This window comes from Trachymyrmex cornetzi, unplaced genomic scaffold (genome assembly GCF_001594075.2).
Source record: "Trachymyrmex cornetzi isolate Tcor2-1 unplaced genomic scaffold, Tcor1.1 scaffold108, whole genome shotgun sequence".
Classification (NCBI taxonomy): domain Eukaryota; kingdom Metazoa; phylum Arthropoda; class Insecta; order Hymenoptera; family Formicidae; genus Trachymyrmex; species Trachymyrmex cornetzi.
In genome coordinates, this window is record NW_017295631.1 from 137,912 (window position 1) to 151,252 (window position 13,341).

At 30.9% G+C, this 13,341-nt stretch overlaps 3 protein-coding genes across 3 annotated transcripts in view; all 3 read right to left on the minus strand.

Moving 5' to 3' along the window:
- The window catches only part of LOC108760543 (dopamine N-acetyltransferase), a 4,525-nt gene extending 1,672 nt beyond the window's left edge, over positions 1-2,853 (minus strand). Inside the window, exons 1-2 of the mRNA XM_018506567.1 lie at positions 2,555-2,853; positions 238-507 (exon numbers count right to left, since the gene is read on the minus strand). Coding sequence (XP_018362069.1) covers positions 238-507; positions 2,555-2,779 — 495 coding nt within the window. The 5' untranslated portion in view covers positions 2,780-2,853. The remainder of the gene's footprint in view (positions 1-237; positions 508-2,554) is intronic.
- Positions 2,854-3,751: 898 nt separating this feature from the next.
- On the minus strand, positions 3,752-5,714 carry Vha36-1 (V-type proton ATPase subunit Vha36-1). The gene is made up of 4 exons (XM_018506533.1): positions 5,644-5,714; positions 4,964-5,081; positions 4,299-4,784; positions 3,752-4,113 (listed from the first exon to the last, which is right to left on the minus strand). The coding sequence occupies exons 1-4, from the start codon at positions 5,682-5,684 to the stop codon at positions 4,021-4,023; spliced, it is 738 nt and encodes a 245-aa protein (XP_018362035.1). The 5' UTR covers positions 5,685-5,714; the 3' UTR covers positions 3,752-4,020.
- A 412-nt stretch (positions 5,715-6,126) lies between these two features.
- On the minus strand, positions 6,127-10,256 carry AlkB (alpha-ketoglutarate-dependent dioxygenase AlkB). Its single transcript, XM_018506542.1, has 4 exons — positions 10,135-10,256; positions 9,973-10,075; positions 9,578-9,728; positions 6,127-6,755 (listed from the first exon to the last, which is right to left on the minus strand). The coding sequence occupies exons 1-4, from the start codon at positions 10,225-10,227 to the stop codon at positions 6,185-6,187; spliced, it is 918 nt and encodes a 305-aa protein (XP_018362044.1). The 5' UTR covers positions 10,228-10,256; the 3' UTR covers positions 6,127-6,184.
- Between the last annotated feature and the right edge of the window lie 3,085 nt (positions 10,257-13,341).

The window sequence follows — 13,341 nt, forward strand, 5'->3', positions numbered from 1 at the left end:
TCTATAAAAAATCGAGAAAGAAGTAATTCTTATTAGAAACACTCCGTATATAAATAGGTAAACAAATTCATATAAATAAATTGAAATAAAAAATTAAAAAGTAAATTAATTTCGATTTTATATGATTAAGATAAAATGAAAAAAGACAAATTTAAATGGGCATACAATTATATAGATATAAAAAATGAATTAAGAGATAAATATATTACACATAAGTTAAAATCCAGTTTAATCTACCTTAAACCCGGCATTTTTGGCGACTTTCTCACTATCGTCCATAAGAATACTGGCCAAACCTTTACCGCGATAATCTGCGTCAACGCTAAGGATTCGGCACTCGAACAGCTCATCCACATCATACTTGGCGAACAAATCGACCTTATCATTCACTTTGTAGAGTAGTTTCTTGATCATCTTGAACTTTTCGTCATCTAACTCATCGAAACGTCGCTCTTCTTCCTCACGTTCACCTTTCTTTAGGATACCGTTTAGTGCCATTCCCGCTATCTGTTGAAAACCAATAATAATAATATTTTAATATTATCTTAAAATCGACAGACATTAAAACTTTCCAAAATAAACAAAACTCAACTCTTTATGATTAATTGGTTATAATGGTAATTAAAAAATTTTAACATTATAAAGAAACTATAGTTATAAGAATAAATAAAGTAATTAATTTAAAAAATATGAAATTAATTAAAAAATTCCTTCGGCTTCTTATTTTGCAAATAAATAATTTCTAAATAATTAAAAAAATAAATCCGAATAAATTGTGGTTTTTTTATATTTTTATGTGGGAAAAGTCTTTTTACAAATTGGTAAAAAAACCTTTCTCCATTAACATCTTTTTTTAAAAATGATCAAAATTTAAATTTAAAGAAGGTTTTAAAGCTTGAAATCTCTATTTTCGAATGGTTACTATATTTTTTGAATTTATGTGAGTTTTGTCATTTTTACATATAGAAAAGTACGAGTTGAAAAAAATGAAAAATTTTCTTTTCACTTTTTAGGTCTGTAACGTACTTCAAAAAAATTTGAACAAATTTTTCGATTATCTATCGTAAAAGCTTGAAGCTTCTTCTACAAAATCATTTTCTAAAAACGTTCCTACGACTTTTTGGTCCTGAATTACTCGCGGATTAAATAAAGAAGAACATTCTGACTTTATTGTTCGTAACTGTTAAAAATCATCGTATCGCAATTAAAAATACAAATTCTTAAAGCTAAAACGTTGCTCTATCAAGTGGTTCTATTTTTTTTTTAAATAGAATATATGGGTTGGCAAAAGTCTTTGTACCAACTTGTAAAGAGACTTTTTCTCTAACCCAATATAAAGAAAATAGTGAACATTAGGCCGGAATCAGACTACGCATTGAAGAATAAGATTGAAGACCGAAAGATTGAAGTTTGACCAAACAGAACAAAAGGAGCCAAAATTTCTTTATCCTCATTGGTGAAATTTCAATCTTTAATCTTCAAGGGGAACAAAAAAATCTTAATACCATTTTGAGATATTCGCTGTAGTTTTCGAATTAAAAAAGGAAACGTACAAGCCAATGTGCGTTGAAGTCGCGTCGCGCAAATTCGTAGCACAGCCCATCGCGCCTCACTCAACAGCGACGACGGTGGCATCTCTAATATCTATTAATTAAAACTTAATAATATTTTCTGATATAAAAGAATATTATTAAGTGAAAATTATTGTGTTACAGACCAATGTTTGGCAATAAACCCGGGAAAAAAGTTATATATATATAATTATATAAAATTATATAATTAGTTATCTTCAGGAATATTATCAAATACTTTGAGAAATTTTATTGCTTTATTAATTATTTATATTATTATGTTATTTATATTATATATTGTATTATAGATTGATAATATACAATTTCACTATAATTGATTATTTTATTCTTATGAGTTATATTCAGAGAAGTCCACAATCTATTGATTGTAAGATATAAGTCTCTTATGTGCATTGAAAGAAAAATATGTTTGGTATTTGTGACCATAATTGTAAAATAATTTTCCTTTCGGTGTACGTACGAGTTGCTGCAAGTTTATGCCTATTTATATATAAAACAAATATTTTTATAGTAATTATAAAAAATACATTTGTAAGTCATTCTTAATTTATTTCTGCCAATATCATACCAATTAATCATAAAACATTTTTTTTACTTAATTTTTTAATAGATGTATTTTTTGTACTTATATTTTTTATTAATTATCTTTAAATTTTTAATAAATATTTATAACAATCTATTTTGTTCTTATTTCTGCAAATGCATAAAGTAACAATAAGTCAGATCATAGTAACTCTAGTACAAACAATTTAAATAAAACAACAAAATTAATTATAAAAAAATAATTAAGAATATATAAAAAATATTAAATTATTAAAACTTTTATAAGTAATAACGAACAAATAAAAACGAAAAGAATTGAAACAAGTTAATTTTTATTATTTCTAAAAATAAATAACGAAGCAATTGAGTAAGAAATGTTATATATATATATATATTGTGATGTGAGAGATCTCGCTCACCGCTCCCTTCTTATTCACTAGCATCCTGGAGTAACCCTGCTTCAAGGTGAGAAGGCAGTGTCGCTCAAGTGCGCGCTGAGATTCCCCCCTCGCGCAAAGCCCTATAGCGTTATTAAGCGGCTCATCGGCGAAAAAGTTCCATCTCAGATGGTGGATTGCCTCGTCATAGCGATTCTCCGGCACATCCACGATCGTGAAACAATCCTCGCTAGAAGACGACGACATGTTTTGGGTGGACGAATTTTCCGCCGCGCACTGAAAGCAATTTCCACACGCGCATCTCCTCTTAGTGAAGAAGGGTGGTCACCACCACTCGTATGAGAAATCTACCACCTGCCTATCCCTTCCACCCCTATAATATTGATCGACCTAGTTCGCTGACGAGTACACTGGGTCAGTTGTACACGCCAATTGTGCCATGTTAATTGGGAAATCAATTCATTTAAAGAGATTAATCAAAGTTAAATTAAAATAATCTGATTAATCTGATACACAATTTGCAAAACAAAACCGTCAGTTTGTATTGTAGTCAATTTTTTATAAGTATTACCTTATTTGCCATGTCGCAGTTATGTAAATGTAAAAATTATTAGTGGATAGCGATTGTGTTTTATAGCAAGTAAATTTTAATTTTGGTAAAAATTCTATCGATTTCAATTTAAAAATAGCGAATTCGTTCAAGCAGATCGTGATCAATTTTGAAATCGATTTTACTGAATAAATCAAATACAAATTGCAAGATTGCACTTGATCAATAACCCGGTATTTTCTTCTATTTAAAATATCTCGTTCACGTTCTTATAAAAATTTGAAAAAAACAGAGTAAAAACGATGAAGTAAACCATAGTGACTGAGATAATTGGTAAAAAATCGTAGAAAAATACATATATACATATTTATTACATTTATAATCGTTATATTTATAATCATTACTATATTATCGGATCGTACAATTATCTCGCATCATAAAAGCTGAAAATGATATAAATGATCATGGAATGATTTGTGTATATAGAATTAAATACTTTTTGTTATTTAGAATTAAAATACTCAAAATACTTTTAAAAAATAGGTCTGTTTTTTATTGCCGCACTTTCTGAACTAGTACACACAGTGCAATAAGTTAAAGTGAAACAAACGTATATTTGTTTCACTTCAACTTATTGCACTGGTTCAGAGTGCAGCAATAAAAAACAGACCTCATAAGTGGTACTGTTGCATACTACATGATCTACATGACATATAATTATTCATTTATACAAATTGTTGCCCAACAAATACTGTAAAATGTATTTTTCAAGAGATACACAAAAATAGTAACAATGATTTTTTTAAGCAGAAAAGGGATTTCCAACGACATTCTCTAAAATGTACAAACGAGACTGTCGTAACGCCGACATAAATTTATGTTCTTTCTATTAGATATATTAACACCTTAATATTTATAATAATATTATTTACAGTATTTAAAACAGCACATCATCGTCGCTTTCGTCGAGCAAATTTGTAGCATCCAAATTGTGCCCGGCTGCAATTAATACTGCTCTTTCCGCTTCAGCCTAAGCAGAAGAAAATTTAGATAATATACAAATTATTAATTAGTAAGATATGAATAATCTTCTTAGAAATTTTGTTAATCAATAAAAACAAAAATATTAGTAAAATTAAATATTACTATAAATATAATAAATATAATTATAAATATAATAGAATAAAATATTAGTAGAATAAGATCTAATCGTACCCTTGCTTTGGCAATCTTCTTCTTGTCCTGAATCTTCTTCAACCGATAGAATTCTTCTCTTTCAAGCTCGTCAAGCTCTGAAATAATATAAGCTAACGTTCTCTCAATTCGTGGGATAATAACGTGCTCGATTGCATTGACACGTCGATTCGTGATCTTAATAACTTCATCCAGAGTGACAAAACTTGTTTGTAGCGACGCCAACTCTACGAGCAATTTCACTGCTCGCTGATAGTTTTTCTTCAGTTTAGCCAATTGCTGACCGCCTCTAGCCAGACCTGCTAATTCGTAAGTATCTGTCCCATCTTGATATGATTCAAATATAGGTAGATTTACACCGGCGACATTGTCTTTCTTAGAACGGATCTTGATCTGTGCTTTCGTCACGTTTTGCAATACCACCTGATTGAAGTCTCCTGTAGCAAATTTTGCTTCGGCCAATGAAAAGGCCGCCTCCTTCATCACTTCACCCATCAAAGTTTTGGTCTAAAAGTAAGAAAAGAATGATACATGATTTAAATATGCATGATATACGTACATACATAAATAAATAATATGTATAAAGTTAGATATAGTCCAACTAAAAAAAACTAAATAACAGAATATGATAGTGTATAATAGTGTACAATAAAGATATAAAATTAACAATAAAAAATTAATCATACTTCTATGATTTTTCCCAGTATCAATCTGAAACGCATTTGCAGTGCATCTGCCTTCTTCTTCAGCAATCCATGTCCCTTTTGTGCTCCTTGTAAGCGAGACTTCATTAACATTTGGGCCCTAAATATATATACAGATTTAATAATGTGTACAGTTTACAATAAATAAATACTTAATATTAATAAAACACTATAAATTCCTAAAACATACTAGTATCTTCAGTTTTTAATCGTTAAAATATACTAGTCTTTTGTACTTAAAATATATGACTATTACTATTTATAAATTTTGGATTATGTCATTAAATATACAAATTCGTACATTACGTATATTTATCACAAAAGATATTTTTGCAAAATAGGAAAATATAGAAAATATTCAATCTCATCCTTAAATTAATAATTTTGACGAATGTCTCTTAAAAAGATAACAAACTGTGCAATAAACATTTGGAAATTAACATTCTTTCCATATAAAACACATTCTAGCAAAATAAAAGAGAATTAGAATATTTAAGTACAAATTCACATTCTTTTAACAGTTGAATGCTGGAGTTACACCCAGTGCTGAGATATGTTTTAATTAAGACGGAATTCTATTCAAGGATAAATAATGATATATAATATATAAGTGAAATCATCGAGATTTTGCAATTATTAGTTTGTTAAAGTAAGAAACTTACCCCCGAGAGGGGAAAATTGGTAGTTTGTCTTTGCCCGACATTGTCGACCACTGTGCATCAGCAGACAGGAACGGGATTGATCAGCTGACATGAGAGACCGGAAATCTAGTGATTACGTTTCCAATGGCGCGTGATTTAAAAAATGCATGGTACACATATGTGCATGATTAAAAATCAAAGCAGTTAAAAACAAATAAAAATTAAGTAACGTAACAAATAATGCGAAATATAAACTTTAAAAATATATTATTTACTTAATCTATTTATTTATAGTTAATTTAATGTGTATAATTTATAACTTATGTTTTCTTACATAATTTTGTTTAATTTATATATATACAAATTATGCATATAATTATTGTTATATATTAATATATATATACATTTTAATCTAATATTCATCTTGACATAAAATCATAAATGTAATTGGAACTAAAAGTAATTAAATATATAAGGCGATATTCAAATATGGGACATAAATCTTGTATTTTTGTCAAAATAAATATCTTTAATACTTATGTACAAAAAATTACAATGTAGTTTAGTATAATACAATCTGCCCAGGTTTCAAAACCTGTCTTACATTCATATTAATTCTGGCTTCGGCAATGTAAGTCCGTGCTTTGTGCCAATCATCCAGATTGTACGCGAGGCTTTCGCAATTGTCTTCGTAATTATCGTCCCAAGATGCTTTCGACGCTTCTAAAATCCGCGGCACCCCGTGATACCTTAGACGGGAGCTTTCCGACATTACAACTACATCTCCACTCCGCAAAAAAATAGCGTTAGCCGGATCTTCCTGTTTAAGACCACCAATCAGAAAGATTGCCGTCTGCCCGAAACTTATAGAAAAAAGCGGCGCAGTAATATTCATCTCTGAATGATCTGTATGCCCTGCTAAAGTCGAGTTCATTCGATAATAATTTACAATCGCAGCTTCTGCTTTGAAATCTGAGAAACCTAATGCTTTTGCCAAAACGGATGTTAGGCCAGATAATTCTGTCGGCATGTTGCTTCTCGAGTTTTCAGAGTATAATTTCGTATCCCAATTGTGATGATATCCTAGTGTCGCCCATCGCAACTTTGGTAGGAGAGTTTTTGCTTTCTCTGTTCTATACATAACAAATAAATATCTTAATATACATATCTTAATACCTATTTACCTATACACATCAAATCTTAATATGCATATGAATACAGATTTTTCATAGACAGCTATAATTAGTACAAAAATCTATATTCACTAAAAATATTACTTTTAAGGGAGGCACTTTATGTAACGCGGTGAAAACAAGGTGTTCCGAAATTTCTTTTTAGGGAACTATATGACCAATTCTTTTAAAATTTTCAGGATATGTGATTGTAATATTGAACTACTAAAAAATTTTTTTTACTGAAGAACAATGTGTATTTAAGATATAATAATAACGTTATTCCGATACGTCGGCGTTGAAGTCGTTTGTCCGCGTGCAATGTATCGCTGCTTGTATTCATCTGAAATAAAAAAAATCAAAACGATTTCTTTTTTTTTTGTAGGGTTTACGTTCTCAAACAACACAAAGTATCCAAAAGAGACATACATAAGACGTCTTTAAAAGACATTTTAAAGACGTGTTATGTCTCAATGTGCTGTCTGGATTATTAATTGAACCTATTGAGAGAATAATGTGAAATTGTAAAAATGGCGACATATAAAAGAAAAAATATCGATTTTTATGAAAAATTTTCGTATTCATTATGTAAAAAATAAAAGTAATTTATATAAACAAATACAATTATAAATAAAGATTCAATTCAAGAGGAATGTATTTATCTATATGTGTGCAAAGGGAGGGCTCAAATGGATGAACAGTTTTCGATCAATTGCGTTTATAAGTCAGGAAAACCAATTCGGCGCGCAGTTCAAATGACTACAAATATGGTATATATGTATATACATATATAGTATATATATTCACATTGAATTATTTAAGCATTAAAGATCCAGCTTCGACCGGTATAGGCATTTAATTTCTAGTTCGTATTAGTTTTGGAGTAATCCTGCACGCCAGTTTTAAAAAAAGTAGTTTCGAGAAAAACGCGTTTGAAGCTTTAGGTATAGATAAACAACAATTTTCGGGTACTTACAGCTAATCTGCTATGTCAGATCCATAAAGTAAACTTTCTGTTTCTTCAAAAAAATCTTGTAAGGCCGCATTTTGTTTTCGATGAGTCGATCAAGCCTCTCTAGTGCTGTTTAAGCTGTGGCGCTCCTGCCTCCGTTATCGTGCATCGTATTGATCAGCAAATATTTTGTATTGCTAACTAATAACAATATCTGTGTTGTGCATTATTTGCAAAATGGAGCTGTAACCTTCATTAAAAACGCTAATAGCTATAAAAGCGACAGTTTCGATCGTTTTGTGATCACAATTAAGATATTTAGGAGCCAAACGCCACACTGTCGAATTGAAATTTTCGTTTGCATTCTGCATGTGCCCGCCTAAATATCTTTCCAAAAGATCTCTTCTGGAAAGCTCTTTATATAACCGCAATAAGTTTTTCTACACATCTCGATGAAGTACAGGTGGGTGCTCAAAATTTTCCACAGTACTAGTAGCCTCTGTGATACGTCACTTACATCATTTATCTAATCCTGGTGAACAATTATTATGCTGTAGCTTTTCATTTGTGGAACTTAGATGACAAGTCGCCATTACAGCTTTTTTCATTTCATTAACAGATTTAAGATTCCTTCTTATTGCCAATCTATAATACTTTATAAGTTTTTTTTATTAGCACATCCATCAATTTTCCCTTTCCTTCAAGTTTTACAGTTTTCTTCATATTTCGAAGTCTATTGCTCCTTTTTTTTCCATATGACCAACGTTTTCACTTTTTATAGCTTTGAAATTATCGTCATAAAGTTTTAAATTCAAAATTGCTTTAAACATTTTAGTATCACCATCGCTGATGTAATTACCGTATTTTACTCCAAACTTTTCTTCAGATCTTATGAACATTTCTTTCATAGAATCTATCCTCATTTTTCTCGCAGAATCGGTATAGTTTTTAACACATTCTTGTTCATGTCGTACTATAGGACTATAGGAGATAATCTTCAGTATTTGTTATCTTTCCAATATCTGCATGATTGGGAATAGCTCTCCTTTACAATGAGGTCTATTATCTTGACAGTGTAATTCTCTATTAGAGGACCAGAGTTGATTGGTGTTTGACCACATCAGCATCTAATTATGATTTTAAAATCAAGGCCACGATATTCTGATTCGCCAATGTTATATTTTGTTTACAATATCTGCAAATATTTTCGCAAATCCGCCAAAAACAGTTAAAAATTCAATGATATGTTAATAATGAGTTGATAACAATTATGCCTTTTGTACTTGCAAAACTTAATTTTTTTACTAAAGCACTCGTTCCTTCCATAGAATCTTTATTAGTAAATTGATTGCCTGCAAATCTTCTTTTTCGTGGCTTACTCAGATGATATAAGTATTGTCTATATTTACTTTGGAAGCATCTTTACACTATTGTATTTCATTCGAAATTTGAAAAATAAAACTGTGCCTCAAAAACGGAACTGTTTCAAGATGGCCATTATACCTATATAAAGGAACATGAATGTACGCACTATAATGTTTCTACAAAGGAAATATTCCAGTTGTGTTCAAAGGGTCGACAGAGGAGACGCACCATGTGCTTGGCGCTTTACCTGCTTGACAGTCAGCAATAAAATTGTTTGTAACTACGTTAATTCTTCAAATTTCGTTTTAAAACTCAAGGGACATATTTTTTATGGAATATACTATTAAATTATGCCAAAAAAGTCGTTTTTTTTTACCTGTTACATGAGGTGCCTCCCTTAATCACACATCTAAATTCTACTATTATACAAAAAATAACATCAATACTAATTTAATCATTCTCTTACTGAAAACATATGTCCCACCACGTTTTGTTATTTAAAACGTTATGAGCATCTATGTTCAACTTGTATGGTTCCTTAGAGTAATCTTTCAAGCATTTTGTAATCCAGTATCGTTGGCCATTTGGGGTAAATGGATTCTGAATAAAGATAAGACCTGAAAGTGTTAAAATAAGTAAGTAGGATTAGCAAGTACATAGAGTTGAATACATTAATTATAATTTCCTACAAAACAATATTAGCTACAGTAAACAATGTGTTTAAAAGTGATATTATATAAGCAAAAGATTAAACAAGTCTTGATATGACATTCCGAGAGAGAGAAGCAATATTATTTTTTATATAGAATTATTTAAGAATGATTTTAATCATTATTGCTATTTCATAGAAAATTTACGTACCGGGAATATCCAGCAATTCATAAATGCTCCATTTCTTCGTTGATTTAAGACCAAAACTGTTCTCTGTCTGTTCGCCAGTTATGTGCGCCTCAATCTTTCTAACCTAAAAACGACATTCGCAATTAATTTTCGAAAGGACATATGAATGATAACATCACATACTCTGATGCAATCCGGATTTTCGAGATCGATCACGTCGCCGAAATCCGGTGTGGAATTTCGGCTCTTGTAATATTTAAAACTATCCCGAAACATTTCTCATCAATCGTGCGGGGCGCCATATTTTCTTCATGCTTTGTTGACGGTACGCGAGATGGCGTTGTCGTCAAATTTTAAGACAATTTCAAATACGCGGGATACGTTGAAACAGATTGAAACTGCATTGAAATCATATCAAAAAAGTCGAAAAAATATACATATATAGAAATTATGCAAGTAGTATAACGTTTATATTTTATGTAATCAAATATATAAAAACTATATATTCTATACTATTACAAGTATTGTACAAAAAAATCAATAAATAAAAGATAAATAAAATATAAGTATAAGCATTTTGTTTAAATATCGAAGCTGATCGAGATAGCAAAATGTAATATAAATATAAGACTTATATTTTAGAATCTGATAAAATTTTGATTGTTGCGTATGTTGTAAATTCTAGGATAATTCGATTCTCTTGTAAACTAGGCGTGTTGGAGCATATATACTTGTGGACATATCATATCTGACTAAGAGCAGAAAAACGTGCCCGAACCAGGTGGACACGTAAACTACACACCACCCACTTTATTACTCAATATACTTTGCATATCTTCATCTAGCCGGGAGATTACATCGAGAAAGTACGGAGATTTTTCTTGCAGTGGTATATCCAAAGCCTCAGAGATCTTATGAGTCAACATTTAGAAGCTTCTTCATCAAGTTTCCTTAATCACAAAATAAAAAATGAACAATAAATCTATCTACCTTGTAAGTTACATGATATAATATAATTTATTTGTATTAACTATATGTTATTAACTTATATTTCTAAAAATGAACAAGTGATACATAATTTCGAATAACTCTCTTTATCCTGCTCGCTTTTAATTAACTTAGTATATAAATATACTAAAATAATCTCACTTAGAAATTAATGTCCTTTAAAAATGTTATTCGTCATTTATTGTTAGTGTATATGCATATATAATGTAACTTGTATTATATTATTTATTACAGTTTTATTTAAGCAAATGGTATCAAAAGTAATGATGTTACAAAGGATTGATAAATAATTAATAAGAGATTAATACGTTATTTATTTTCTATTTATTAAAAAAATATTGGTTTATTGTAGTAATATTAAATGAATTTAATTATAACTGAATATGGGAGAAAGAGAGAGAGAGAGAGAGAGAGAGAGAGAGAGACAGAGAGAGAGAGAGAAAGATTAAACTAAAATTAAATTATTTATAAATAATAAGTAAGACGAAATTTATAGAAGAACTTCAGGATAAGTTATTAATTAACAGTAATTCTAATTAATTTAATTATATTTGCAAAATTACTGCAAAATTTGAACTATATAATTTATTACTCTTAATCTATGATATCTATGTGTTAAAAATAAAAAGAATTAACTCGATAAATTAATTGCCAACTAATGTCCATTTCTACCAATTTAATTTTAATCTCGGTTTAACTGTTACTTCTTATTTTTTTTAATTCCGAAAATGAGAAAAAGATAAAGAGTAAATTAAAGCCACGCGCGTTTAAAGTTAATCTTTCCATTGATGGAAATGGACATAAATTGATCAAAGTTTGATCGAAGGCATCTTAAATCCATCTCTTGTTCTCACGGCGCGTGCAATAATTGTCTGTGACTAATTTTAGCGCGCGATTTTCGCATAATACGGCATTGCCGAGGAACGGCGTGATTTCATAGGATAGTTGCGAGCAGGGCAGGGCACTGTGCAGCAGCGCCTCTCAAGGCTTTTCGAAAGCCTCTACCGCGAGTAAATTAATAGACTCGGCAGGCCGCGGTAATAATGATCGTCCATTACCGTCGCGCTTCTATTCGCCATAAATCTCGCCCACCCACCCAACCTGACCACATGCTAAATCTGTGTTGTTCACCCGCACACCTGCGACGATCGCCGTGGTATATTCGATCCTGTTCGATCGACCTAAATCGACTGTCGCGATCAAAAAAAGAAGCTAACGATCGCAAAAATTGTTATTAGTTGACAAAAAGAAAATTAATTGCAATACGCGGTAAAAGAATTAATTATATAAAATAAATTAAAAAGAGAAAAAGTTATTAATTAAGTTATCAATTAATAAAAATTCACAAGAATTAATTTCTGTACATTCATCATCAGGTCATCGAATGACCTTTTTATTTTTCAAAAAAATTTTAACTTCCCATTTTTTATTTGTCTACCTGTGTTTTATTTAACGCATGTGCATTGTCTGAAATCAAATATACTCTCTGTGAAGCGCTAATTATATTTGTTTTAATTGTAAACACTGCAGCTGTAATTGTCATCAAGCGATTTTTAATTCTGTAAACTAGAACATGAAGTTTGCGTAAATACTTTCCAAAAAGTTTGTTTGTCTATTTTTCTTCGAGGTGGGTTAGTAAAAATCTAAAAATCCTTCGTATTATCAGGAGACTGAGGTTTCTATGTATTTTATTCAACGCTTGCGTTTTGTCTGAAATTAAACCTATTCTCTATAGGGCTGTTCTTTTTGACTGAACTTTTGCACCAGTTCATCTTTCTTCTTCTTCTTTCTTCCTAGAACCAAAAAGAACTGGTCTTATGAAATACACACTAATAACATCTTCATTAATTGCGTATTATAACGAAGCTGTAATCAACATAACATTAAGCGGTTTTTAATTTTGTAAATTAGAATGTAAAGTACGCGTAAATACTTTTCACAGACCTTGCTTGTCTATTTTTCTTCGCGAGATGGTCGTTCATCATTAACTGTGTAATAATAAAATTGCAATATTGTTATCAAGCAATTATTAATTCCGTAAATTAGAACGTAAAGGTTTTGCAAATACTTTCCACAGAATTTTGTTCGTCTATTTTTTTGCAAGTGGCTGCGGGAGCCGCGTCAGCAAGAATCTAAAGATCCTTCATGTTGTCAGGAGACTGACGTTTCTGGCAGAATAGAGCGCTCTAGGAGTGCCTAGAGAGGAGCGCGACACGCACGCGGATCGAATGTGCCGGCGTGGCGCGGTAAGGGAGCGGTGCGCGTACTCTCCCTGACAGTTTCATGTCAACAAATGTCGCGGCCGAGGCGTCGCGCCCAGTCAGCCTGCCAGCCTGCTAGCCAGCCAGCCCCGGCCCTCCTTGGCATGGACGGCCAGGACGG

Bases quoted from the DNA above. Each gene is read 5' to 3' on its own strand.
- Vha36-1 (XM_018506533.1), bottom strand. From the start codon at position 5,684: ATGTCGGGCAAAGACAAACTACCAATTTTCCCCTCTCGGGG. The intron at 5,082-5,643 runs GTAAGTTTCTTA...ATATATATTTAG, and splicing joins CCAATTTTCCCCTCTCGGGG to GGCCCAAATGTTAATGAAGT. The intron at 4,114-4,298 runs GTACGATTAGAT...TCTTCTGCTTAG, and splicing joins AGAAGATTGCCAAAGCAAGG to GCTGAAGCGGAAAGAGCAGT.
- AlkB (XM_018506542.1), bottom strand. From the start codon at position 10,227: ATGTTTCGGGATAGTTTTAAATATTACAAGAGCCGAAATTCCACACCG. The intron at 10,076-10,134 runs GTATGTGATGTT...TGTCGTTTTTAG, and splicing joins AAAATCCGGATTGCATCAGA to GTTAGAAAGATTGAGGCGCA. The intron at 9,729-9,972 runs GTACGTAAATTT...TAACACTTTCAG, and splicing joins TGAATTGCTGGATATTCCCG to GTCTTATCTTTATTCAGAAT.